Source organism: Dicentrarchus labrax, unplaced genomic scaffold (genome assembly GCF_905237075.1).
Source record: "Dicentrarchus labrax unplaced genomic scaffold, dlabrax2021, whole genome shotgun sequence".
Lineage (NCBI taxonomy): Eukaryota > Metazoa > Chordata > Actinopteri > Moronidae > Dicentrarchus > Dicentrarchus labrax.
The window spans coordinates 2,246,647-2,259,059 of NW_026136711.1; the positions used below are offsets into that span (position 1 = coordinate 2,246,647).

The window sequence follows — 12,413 nt, forward strand, 5'->3', positions numbered from 1 at the left end:
TATTGAGTCTCAAGATAAGTACCTGTACAGTACAGGTATTGCTTTCTTATTTAATTCTTATTTTTAAAACTCCACTTACACTACATTATTATATATATTTTTTAGGCATATCATCCTGATGTTGACAGATCCCCTCCATACATATTTTAAGACATATACAAATTCTTTATCATTTGTGCCTGATATGGTTTTTCCACAAAACATTTAATCAACTACAATCTACTCTTTCTCCTTCACGTAAAAAGTAATGTTCATTTGAAAAGTTTAAAGATCCCCTCCAGGCATGTAAGACATAATACAAATAGTTTACTTAATATTTTGTTTCTGATATGTATATATAGGCTTTGGCTCCGAGGTAGAGCGGGTCGTCCACGAATCGGAAGGTTGGCGGTTTCCCCGGCTCCTCTCGCTGCATGTCAAAGTGTCCTTGAGCAAGATACTGAACCCCAAATTGCTCCCGGTGCTGTGTATGACTGTGTGTGAATGCTTAGTTTCTGTTCTGGCACCTTGCAGCCACTGCCATTAGTGTATGAATGTGCGCGAATGGGGTGAGTGTGGCATGTAGTGTATAGCACATTGAGTGGTCAATAGAAAGGCGCTTTATAAGTACAGTCCATTTACCATGAGTTTTCTCAACACAAAATTATATTTTTCACATTAAAATCCTTAAAAAGTAATCTACTCTTCTACCTTAATAACAATTCCACAAGATGTCTCCTACTTCACTGTGAAGTCCATTCTCAGTGGATGTGCATACTGGACCAGGCTTGACTTCAGAACTATAGTATAGGACATTACAAGCAAATGAGATAAATTCAACTTAACCTTTAGGATTTATCAAACAAAGGGAACCAGAAATAACAGCATTTATTAAGACATTGTGATGGGGATTTGTCATTTAAAAAATATGAAATGTACTTGTGTACTATGTATGTTTTGTTATCTTGGATTCACAAAATTTTAACTTTCAGTGACTTCAGTTGGTTAAATTATATTAACAACATTGAGATAAGTACCTTAAATCGGCTTTAGGATACATTTTTAAAGGGGTTTAATTGTTTGAATAAAATACTTCTAAGGTGGTTCATCAGCTATACAGTTGTGTGCACACAATACAGTTTTTCCACTGCAGTATGAAAGTCAACTTACAAAGGTTTCGAAATGTCCTTGAGTTACAGCAGGTAATCCTTCACTGTGAGCATTATATCTGATTTTACCGATCTCATCGCCGTGCAATTGTAAAATTGGAGTTGATTGCAGTTGAGCTAAAACTTTCCTGATGTGTGACTGAGTTGTTTGGTTGTTTGATGAAGGCTGACTGATACATCAGTTGGCCAATTGTTTTTTCCAATACATAATTACGGTGGCCGACAAGGACAAACGCGGCGCAAATGGCAAAACCATGGTACCATGGTAATAATTCTTGCTCTTATTCAGTCTGCAGATGTCACTGTTTCACAGAAACTAATGGAGCAACAATTATGTGCCAGTCCTGGCTGCATCTTCAATCAATAGAGCCATTTATTAAAGGAACCTCTTGTTCCTCATTTTGTTCTATTTTGGCAGTGTGGTGAAAGCTTGACAAATCACGCCTGGCTCAGAGGCTGTATTTCTGACATCTGCACCTTCTTGCTGTCCTGCAGCCATGTAACCTTCTATCTATGTGCTTTTGCTGCAGATGGCAGAGGTCCGGCCTGCTAGCTTTATGAGCTGTTAGAAACCCAAAAGCCATCTTGTAAATGACCAATAAAATGAAAAGAGATCGCCAGGGATTGCATACCTGCCCAGAAGGAACCATAAAATCTAATAAGAAGGGGGAAAAATTGGAATGTGCAGGAGGCTCTGCTGAGGATAATTGCAGCTGGGGAATTCCCCCCTGCCATCCTTGCTGAGGGCTGCTTCCAACTATTAAGCTGGCACTGTGGAGCAGGAGAGGGAAAAAACAATTTCCCACATTTTCATTCATCAGGTGATAAACTGAATGTGGGCCTCACTGATCCAGACACAAGCTGGATGTTTTCAGCCTGAGAAATATCTCTCTCCTTTGATGTGAGGAATGGGGTCATTAGCAGCAAGTGTGAAGAGATTATTATATTCTGCATACATGTCCAACCAAGTGCCATTATTGACAATAAATCAGACAACAGCAAACAGAAGCAGATTTTACTTTGCCTTATATCTGCAACACAGGCACGGCAATATTGTTTAATTTGGTGGACACAGCCAGTGATTGTTCTGTCAGGCTGCTCATATTGCTTGGTATACATTTAGAACACACAGTGTCACACATGGCATACAGAACAGACAGCACAGACAGAAAGAAACCCAGAGTATAACTGTTGTTTCAAACATGGAGGGGTCGCCTCTTCACATCTGTACATGGTGTAAAGGGAGGGGGGTAGGACAAGGAAGGAGGGGTCCATGAGACTGATTTATTTTCTATTCCCTCCATGACACATAGCCAGCTAACTAACTGGAGCCAATACTGCATCAACAGGGTGAGGGAACACAAAGAGAAAGCCTCCTTCATTAAGGATAATTCATTTTTCTTTAACTTGGGTCTTATTTTCATAGTTTTGGCCATCCTTCTTATCAGTAATAATAAAATCATAAAACCATAAAACAGTAGTAGTCCTCAGTAGTCAGAAGATAAAATAGGTTTGTTAACCAAATTGGTAACACCTTACTTTAAGACCCCCTATTTAGCATTCATAAGCATATAAAAAGATTTCATAAATGGTTTATAACACACTATAATGTGGTTGTATGCAGATATAAGAGCATTTTAACATGTACATACATAAAATGGCCCTGGGAATGAGAATAACAACTATTTGGCTTGGCTCTGATTGGTTGTTTTTGTTCAGGCCCGGTGGATTCTTGCAATTACCATTAGGAGCACTAGGAGGAGCCAGAGGAACCAGATTTTTTCACAGATTATCTGTTTCATGTACTACTGTCATGTGTGTTTCAGAAATTGAGTTAGTTTAATAAAAGTTACTTACTGCAGCTTGAAATGTTTATATACTGCTTATAAGGTGTGTGAAGGTTACTGGGGTATGTGCCGTTATGCGCCTGTATAACTGTTGGGAAGGACCCTTAGTGAAAACGGTGCAGAAGAAAATGAAGGCAAACTGTATTATTATTATTACTTAAACTTTCCATGACAAACATGCATCACAGTTCAGAGACAGACAGTTGTAGTTATGTCATCGTGTTCCCAGATCTTGGCAAAGAACTTGGTGAAAACACTGTTATTGTGTAGAAATAATGGCCAACCCTAAGAAAATAAGACCCAAGTAATAATAAACAAGAATTACCTTTCAACTATCATTACTTCTTATACACATAACAATGACATTACTCTGCATAAGTATTACGATGTAACATACTGTACATCACTGTCATGCATTGCATTTAGAGTATGGGACCTCCTCAGCTGAGGAAAAAGACCCATTTTTATATACTAGTTGCATTTGTCAAGAGCTGTCAGCACCTTATGGGCTCAGGGGTCCTGGTAGTTTGGTTCAAAATTGATTGCACAGTGAAAACAAATCTCTGCATTCCCGCACCATTCTATCTCTTCTTCTCTAGCTTGTGCACACTGTGACCTGGAAACAGGCAAACCCATTTTGGCATTGAGATGCAAGTTGATTTCTTGCATTGCTGCAAACCAAACTGCAGAAGTAAACAGTCTGTCAAATAGCTTCGCTCAACTGTGACAGTGTAGGGTCTGTATATTGTTCCTCTCCTTCAATTATAGAAAACATCTGCCAAATCCAGCCAAGCAAATAACCTCTGTGTATCAATATTCCACTTAAGATTGAGAACAAGTTTTGGAAGATTCCTGTGAGAAATACTGCATTCCAAATGATCCAGGACTCAGTTCCTCTCTGCACAGTATTTAAAACCAAAACTATCGTGCAGTGTTAGAATCCAGGCAAAAATATCATTACTCCTTGGTTGTCAGGGTGTTTGTATCCTAAAGTACCCTCAGGACTGTGAAGGACAGCCAATCACTGGAAAGGCCCAGAGCCAAAACTCTTATCCCACTGAGAACACTGCTGCTCTAACTGGTCCAGCAGTTTGTCCACTGAGTCCTCTTTGTTCTCTAGTTTCAGGTATCGTCTCCCGCTGCCCAAGTCTAGGCGAGGCCAGCTTCGGTGTGTTTGCTCCTCTGCAGCATCCACAACCTGCCCGGGGATGTTCACGCAAACCTGTGAACCAGCATCTCTCCTCATCACTACCAGCTGCTTTATTTGACCCTCCTCTCCAGCTGTGTGGAATCTTTCCTCAAGATGCACACCAGTTCGTATGTATGGGTTAGTCCTGTAGCTCATACTGTGGCAGCGTCTTGGCTGGTCAGCTGGGATATCCACCTCGTCCACCCCCAATGTGGACATTGAGCTGGCAGACATCAGACAGTTGTTGAGCTTGACGACTGGGGTGAACTGCAGATTTAAGCTGGTGCTGGCCATGTGGGCTGCAGACTGTGCACAACATTCTGTCGGACTGGAATTACATGAGTTGGAGTCGGAGCAGTCGAGGGAAGGTGGAGGCTCTGACTCCTGGTGGTGGAGGGCTTCTGTCTGGAGAACAGCTTGCTGGTAGATGCCCTCCACACTGTCCTCCTGGTCTCTGGGATGTCTGGTCTGAAGCAAGGGCTCAGAGCTGGTCATCTGCTGCAGACAGAGGATGTTGAGATGGGCAGCTGGTAAACTGCTTACCCACTGGTAGTGTTTGGCCATCGAGTTGGCTGCTGCTATTTCTTTAAGGTCCGCTGAGGGCACAGCCGCAGAGACCGAGCAGATCACACTGCGCATCTGAGCCAGCAGCATCTGAGTCTCTCTGTCCCTGTTCTCGTACAGGACTGTGTTGGCACATATGAGAATGAAGAGTCCCACCCCCATGATGACAGGTCCCAGCAGTTTCATCCGCTCACTGTGGATAAAGCTGGCTGCGGATAGGAGGCCCTGAGCTCCCAGACTCCAGCCAGAAGTCTGCGACTCTGAGATACTTTCCCCCTCTGCAGCTCCCAGGATGGATGATCTCGATATCCGGTATGGCCAGTATCCCGCCACAGCCAGAGCAGTGCCAACAACCACCACGATGACCCCCAGGACCAGGAAGGCTCCAGGCATGGAGCGGATGCGAAGCTTGCCTTGGATAACACTGTCCTTCTTCTTTCTGCCTCGTAAGCTGAAGCGAGACTTCCCTCGGCAGGAAGGTGAAGTTGTTGTAACAACTCTGGCCTTCTGGGTCTTCATGGCACAGGTCAATGCAGAGCTTCTACTGCTGGTACACCCTGTCAGAGAACTTTGACAAGTGAGGAAATTGAAAAAATGTATTAAGTTAGAACGGTGTGTCTACTGTATATGTTGCAACCATTAATTGAAATATAAATGTATGAGTCTGTATCTAGGGGTGCACAATTTTTTAATTTAATGAATATGCTAAGAGTATAACAGGCTGCTTGGTAGCACGAGCATCAACTTTACTGATGAGTGGTGGAAAGGGGCTATTTGATAGGACCCATACAAGGTCTTCTTGTGCCCAACTTGGAATCATACAGTCCCACATAATGTTGCTTAATGTTAGATAATTTTTGGTAATGACTGTTTTGAGATCAGGTCCAAAATAGTTATATATAGATAATGTTACAGTATCATTTCAGAGTTTCCGGATGGAAAGAAGTAGCGAACCAGCTAACCTAACTGACTCAGCCGGGATGCCAGGAGCCAAACCCAGCAAGAAAACTACCTCAGTACTGTATACTAGTGATGGGCAAATGAAGCTTTTGTGAAGCACTGAACTACTTGAGCCTATTGTTTCGAAAATTGGTTCATTACTCAAAGCTTCAGTTACAGTGACCTCTCCTGGCAAAGTGCAAGGCTGCAGTCAAATTAGGCAGGCTGGTTAGTGGACAGGAGGCTTTAATTACATACAGGCATTCATGCGCGCACACACACACTCTCTCACACTCTCTCACACTCTCTCTCACTCTCTCTCACTCTCTCTCTCACACACACACACACACACACACACACACACACACACACACACACACAAAATCGAGACGAGCCAGTGAATCGCCTGATTGGACGGTGAACCAGTCAGGTGATTCACTCAGGCAATGAAGCAGTTGCTGCTTTGGACGGCCTATGTCACATGATTTTTTTCGCACCAAAGCAAACAAGCTTTGAAGCAGTGGTTCTATGGAATTGTAGTTCAGGGTTTGAAGTACGTATCGAAGCTTCAGTGTTGCACTGCCATCACTACTGTATACCCTGTCAAACTGCCATCATCTTGGAAATTGTGTTCAGTCCCAGTCCGCCCAGCCATGTTCACTGCCTGGAAAGTAGACACTGACACTAGCCCATAGTGCCATAACATTATGACCACTAACTGGTGAAGTGAATAAAACTGATTATCTGTATCTGACAGAGATGGGGACTCGAGTTTGCAACTCGAGTCGCACTTAAGTCACACACAGAGACTTCAGACATGACTTTGAATCGTGCTCAAAAGACTTCAAACTCAACTCGGACTCGTGTTTTGGGACTCATGAACAATCATTATGTTTTCTTTTTTGGCGTATTAATATTGAGGAAACTCTGAAACGTCTGACGAGCTTAATGTGACTCCTTCCTTTTTTTCATGGTAACCATGGTAACCATATTACACATTGGGTGCGCGCCTCGCAGCCTCACACACTAGTACCTCGGATGACAACTATGGCGACCGGCAGCACACCTGCAGCTGCTGCTGTACCATTTGTGATTACATTTGGTTATAAAAACTTCAAACAGGACGGCATCAACAAAAGGAGTGCTGACTGCAAAGTGCAGTACCCGAATCAAGGATGCTGAATCCACCACATCAAATTTTATCAGGCACCTGAAAACTCACCCGGATAGGTCAGTCACATTAGCGCATATGGACGGTTAGTTCAGCATCGGCTATGTAACGTTCACTTAGCTTGCTACTAGCTTTGTAACTGAATATTTGAATAGATGAGTGAATGCTAGTTTGCATGTCGCACTTGTTTGCATTGAGTGGCGTTGACATGACGTAAAAAAAAAAAAAAAAAAAAAAGGTCGGGTAACGTTAATCATCTATGTTGCCACCATCTACTGGCTAACGTTAACCGTAGAAAAAAAACAGTTATACTGTCGGCTTACAGGCAGGCTACAGGTTAATTGTTGACCACGTAACGTTAATGTTACAGGTTTACCAGGTTACCATTACACTGAGTTTGAGTGAGAGGATAGAGGAATGTGTCATTAGGGACTAGGGATGCACCGATCCACATTTTTTCATTTCCGATCCGATCCAGATACCTGAATTTGATGATGTTAATTACAATGTCTTTGACTGGGTGAGGTGTAACATTTTCTATATTTGTTCTTATTATGGTCCCACTGAGCCTGCACAATAGGGGGCAAGATAAACTGTAACTATATGTTCATGTTGGAAGAATACAGTTTCCTTTAAATGAAAGCATTCATTGTGTGTTTTCTTCATATTGCATTGCAAAAGCCTGTTTAAAGTGATCATATAACAAACAACTAATCAGTACTGATACTGTATGCTGATAAATAAAGGAGTGATAATAATACAGTAAATGCTTTGAATTTCTTAGATATAGCTGTGCAGTATTCTTAGTAGACCGGATAGCTGCAGATGACAGAAGGTTCATTACAACCAGAAGAGACATATACCAAAGACTTGAGACTTGACCAAGTCTCACCCCACAAAGACTTGAGACTTGACTTGGACTCGTGACCAAAGACTTCAGACTTGACTTGGACTTGCAAAAAAAGACTTGTGAACATCTCTGGTATCTGATTATCTTTCAGAAAAGTGTCTATCAAAAGTATGTAAGTATTGTTAAAACACAGATGTACAGTTCTGTCAGTGCTTCCAATGTGGAAACTGTTTTATAGTTCAGTTTATAGAATTTAATCAACTGATTGCCATAACACAAAATGCCTTTTATCTGTCATCCTGTCTGAGACATTATACATCATACATGGATGCCTGGAATCCAGGCATATTTAGCCCCACCTTTGTCACCCATTAGTCAGCGGTTGTTTACCACGTACGGTCCTTTTTCAATGTTAATCACCACTGAAAATAGTTAGAGTGAAACTCCTCAAACTGTTCCAAACCTCCCATGTCTGTGGGGAGCTTGTAAATTCAACGAGGTACAACAAACGTAGTGAAACACTCACATATGCGCTGGTTTTCTTGAGTTCCCACATGGTCATAAACAAAGTGGAGTGAAATGGAAAAACTGCTTTAAACACCGAGTGCAATTACTGTAAGGTCCTGAGCATGTTACAATGAATGTAGAATGTTCTCACTGTGCTGTCAGACACCTCACTAAGCTAAGTAATTTCTTAAATATGTACAGATGGAGCTGGGCCTCCTCACACTTCATCAAAGCTCTTCAAACATGCTTTTGGTTCTTCTGGGTTAGATCTGTGGTTTTCAAACATTTTATGACTAAGAAATTATTGCCCTCCACCCGACCTAAGACTGAAGTTTTATCAATAATTCACAATATTGGGAAAGCTTCCTTTTAAAAGTTGAATTTTATTTAGAGTGGACCTATTATGGTCATTTCCAGCTCTATATTCTTAGTCCACTTGATGGCTTGTGTAATTTAGCTTGGACAATAGCAAGGGGCAGTGAATTTAATTAATTTACAATTCATCAAACAAATGAGAGAAGAATTAGGTTGGGAAATTGATGGACTCAACCAATAATATCATGATATCCAACAGTAATGACACAGAGCTAGACGCTAAATGCAGCCCCATGGGGTCCAGTTTTAGGACCACTGGGTTGGATGAAGAAGAACTCTCCAGTTTACAAGGTTCAAAACAGATCTCTGACATGTTTTTTGTTCATTAAAGCATCATCAACTGAAAGAAAAACATCTACTTTGTACATGTTTCAACCTTTTTTAATCTATTAACAGAATATGCCAAAATTCTGCCCATGGTATTCTGCTACACTCACAAATATCTACTGCCAGTGTTGGGTTTGTTCATTTTGGGCCACTGTAGAAACACGATGGTTCAACATGGCAACCTCCATAGAAGGGGACCCACTACCTCTGTAGATAAAAATAGCTCATTCTAAGGTAACAAAAAAACAACAATTCTTATTTTCAGGTGATTATACATTAATGTAAACATACCTATGAATATTATATTCCATTTATGACAATAGATACTCCTAAATGTTACACACTGGACCTTTAATTTATTAGGCCACAAAGTCATTGGTTGCAACATTTCATTAGTGAACAACTGGCTTCTATCTATGTCTCCTCTGATACAATTAATATCTTCTTTTTTTTTAGCGTTGGGTGGACTCTCCAACCCCAAATATGTAGGGCTGGGATGATGAACATTTTTTAATGATTAAAGCTCCAGTAGGTAACTTTTATAAAAATAACTTTTTGTTATATTTAATATAAACTTTCACTATGTTCTGGCAGTAGTATAGGAGACAGATAATCTGTGGGGGCAAAAAAGCGTGTTCCTCTGGCTCCTCCTAGTGCTCCTAATGGTATTACCAAGAATCCACCTGTTCTGAACAAAACAACCAATCAGAGCCAAGAGAGATGGAAAGACACTTTTTAAGATAGTTGATTGTTGAGTCTCAGTTGATTGTTGAGTCTCATTTTCAGCATCAATATTTGATGACCTGGGAATGAATCTCAACAATCAACTATCTTTCCCCGCTCTGATTGGTTGTTTTCGTTCAGGCCCAGTGGATTCTTGCAAATGTCAATAGGAGCACTAGGAGGAGCCAGAGGAACCTGATTTTATCACAGATTATCTGTCTCATGTACTACTATCAGGGTATAAATTTCAGAAAATGACGTTATAAACGTTACCTACTGCAGCTTTAATCAAAAATTAAAATAATCTTACATTGCAGCCCTAAATGTTAGACTGTTATTTAGGCAAAGGTCTTGTACAGATGTTTGTGCTGACACATTAAACAATGATCCATTTCAGATGTTTGGCTCATTTTGTTATATTTGATGTTGTTTTTTTTAAAGTGAAATCTGAGTTTAAACTCCATAACCATATTACTGTATGTCACACAACAGCCACAGTGCAGAAAATGTTAGGAAACTTATTTTTACAATAGCATGCCATTTACATGCCTTACCCCTTTTGGATTATGACTGCAGCAACACAAACATGTCCACTGGCAGGACAAATGAAAAGAGTAGCTGATTCACAGTGGACTGCATTCAGCTGCTCTGACAAGTTTTTGCCTGTAGAGCAGCAAGGCTGTACTTGTACACACATCAGATCCAGAAGCTGCTCAGACCTCCAAATTGATGTGATCTTATTTAATTTTACAGGAATAATTGATGGCAGTGTGTGCTGGAGAGCCAGAATATGAGTATAAACTCTGAGGTCCTGCCTGACACAGGAAGCACACATTCAGCGTGTCATCGTCATACTGGTCATCTTCTGTTTTCCAACCAGCAGAGGAAGCTGAACTGGAGCCAAATCACTCCTGGGAAGCCACAAGTTGTGTTTCATGATGGGATTAAACAAAGTGTATGGTGATACCGCCGTATGATAACCGTACAGAACGGAAGGGTGGAACCAAAAGATCACATTTTCGGTGATGCAAATGCACACAAGCAACCCGCTCAGCAAAGGCAGATTGAACCCGCTGAAACATTTTCATTCAAGGATCCAGCTATGAAATATCAGCTTCTTCAATCGACAGAAATAAAAGCGTTTTATCATTACCTTAACGTTGGACTGCCTTGCTGTTCCGTGCTCCCCTAAAATTATGTGTGCTCTGTAGAACTACAGACAGACAGGAATGTGTCTGACTGACCGTGCTGCTGCATTCCTCCACGACAGCACACACACACACACACACACACACACACACACACACACACACACACACACACACACACACACACACACAGAGAGAGAGAGAGAGAGAGAGAGAGAGAGAGAGAGAGAGAGAGAGAAAGTCACCGCGATCACTGAATTCAGCTGGTCTGACTGCAGCATTCACCCTTCAGGCTACTTACTGATCACAGTCTCTCTTTTACACAACCCTATCATCTCAGTTCTCTGTGTTTCAGACAATAAAGCCGTTGGTGACTTTCAAAACTTGCCTGTATTTCTCGGATCCTGTTGCAACTTGTTCATAGTTTGAGGACACAGAACATTCTGATCATCTGGGATGAATAGTCTCCAGGATGTACACAATCCAACTGTTACTCTTGTCCAACATGTTGACACCAGGCAGTAGACTGAAAAAGCCCACACCTCTGTCTTCAACAACTCCTCTGACAGAACACCTCATGAGGGCAATTAAAATCCTTCGGCCCTGCCGCTCTGAACCGCTCTGCGGCCTCTTCTACTGGACCACCCGTCAAGTGAGCAGCAACTAGTACGTCCGCTTTCACAGACCACCATCGGTTTTTCAAAATAAAAGTACTCCAGGAGCCCCAACAACATGACATACTTGCGATGACGTTTTTGGGGGTGGAGCCTTTCTGCCCTGGTAGCAGAAGAGAGAGCTGCAGTTGCTAGCTGATGAAATGAAAATGCATTATTAACCCTGCATCATGTTCCAACCCTATTTAACAATGTATGCTAAAAAAAATTTATTTTTATATCAAAATAATAATATAACAATAATTTCCCCCGTAAAACCAAATGTGACACATGTTTACATAAGCGGGAACCAACCAATTTCAATCAATAATATCATGACATCCAACAATAATCGTCAATTTTTAGTGGCACAGAGCTAAAATTCATCAGTTAGAGAACTTAATCAGTGATTTTGGTAAAACTTGATCATATTTAATGGGGGAAGTATATCTGTGTGGCACACTGGAACAGTGATTTCATATTTGTTAATTTTGGAATATCAATGTCTAGTCAAAGTAACTTGCTTTATATGTGTTACGGTTAATTTATATGATTATTATTTCAAGGTTAAAATATTACTTACCTGAATGCCTGCCTATTGGAAGATTGGAAATGTTTGTTCTTACCCTTTAGAAAACGGATACTGTCTCTTTAAGGGGACGGGTGAAGTGCGTTGTGTGTATACAGGCTGAAACAAAATGTGTGCTTGTGTTGAACCATGGACGATTTTCTTTTTATAAAGAAAATTGCTAAAACAAAGATGGAAATGGGCCCTCAGTAAATTATGGAATCATTTAAAAAAAAATAATTAAAATAGGCCTATTTGTGGAAAAAATATGTAATATTTGAGTTACATAAAAGCTTTTTATTTGTTTTCTTCCTAATTGTCCTTGAAATAGTTGTCAAGAACCCCCCCACCCCCAACACAAAAATGGTTTGGCCACTGATCAAAGTTTGATGTTGTCATTTGAT

The 12,413-nt window shown here is 40.9% G+C and overlaps 1 protein-coding gene across 3 annotated transcripts; it reads right to left on the reverse strand.

Moving 5' to 3' along the window:
* Positions 1-2,157: 2,157 nt before the first annotated feature.
* tmem200b (transmembrane protein 200B) lies at positions 2,158-11,456 on the reverse strand. 3 transcript variants are annotated; one of them, XM_051415366.1, is made up of 2 exons: positions 11,177-11,456; positions 2,158-5,305 (listed from the first exon to the last, which is right to left on the reverse strand). In XM_051415366.1, the coding sequence occupies exons 1-2, from the start codon at positions 11,208-11,210 to the stop codon at positions 4,017-4,019; spliced, it is 1,323 nt and encodes a 440-aa protein (XP_051271326.1). In that variant the 5' UTR covers positions 11,211-11,456; the 3' UTR covers positions 2,158-4,016. The 3 variants fall into 3 exon arrangements, with proteins under 3 accessions (XP_051271326.1, XP_051271327.1, XP_051271328.1); XM_051415367.1 differs by having other exon boundaries at positions 2,158-5,316; XM_051415368.1 differs by lacking the exon at positions 11,177-11,456 and adding an exon at positions 10,794-11,169 and having other exon boundaries at positions 2,158-5,316.
* Positions 11,457-12,413: the final 957 nt, after the last annotated feature.

What these genes read in the sequence shown, in the direction of transcription:
- tmem200b (XM_051415366.1), bottom strand. Translation starts at nt 11,210, where the DNA reads ATGAACAAGTTGCAACAGGATCCGAGAAATACAG. An exon ending in ACAGGATCCGAGAAATACAG is followed by an intron (nt 5,306 to 11,176) that starts GCAAGTTTTGAA and finishes GTTCTCTGACAG; the next exon opens with GGTGTACCAGCAGTAGAAGC.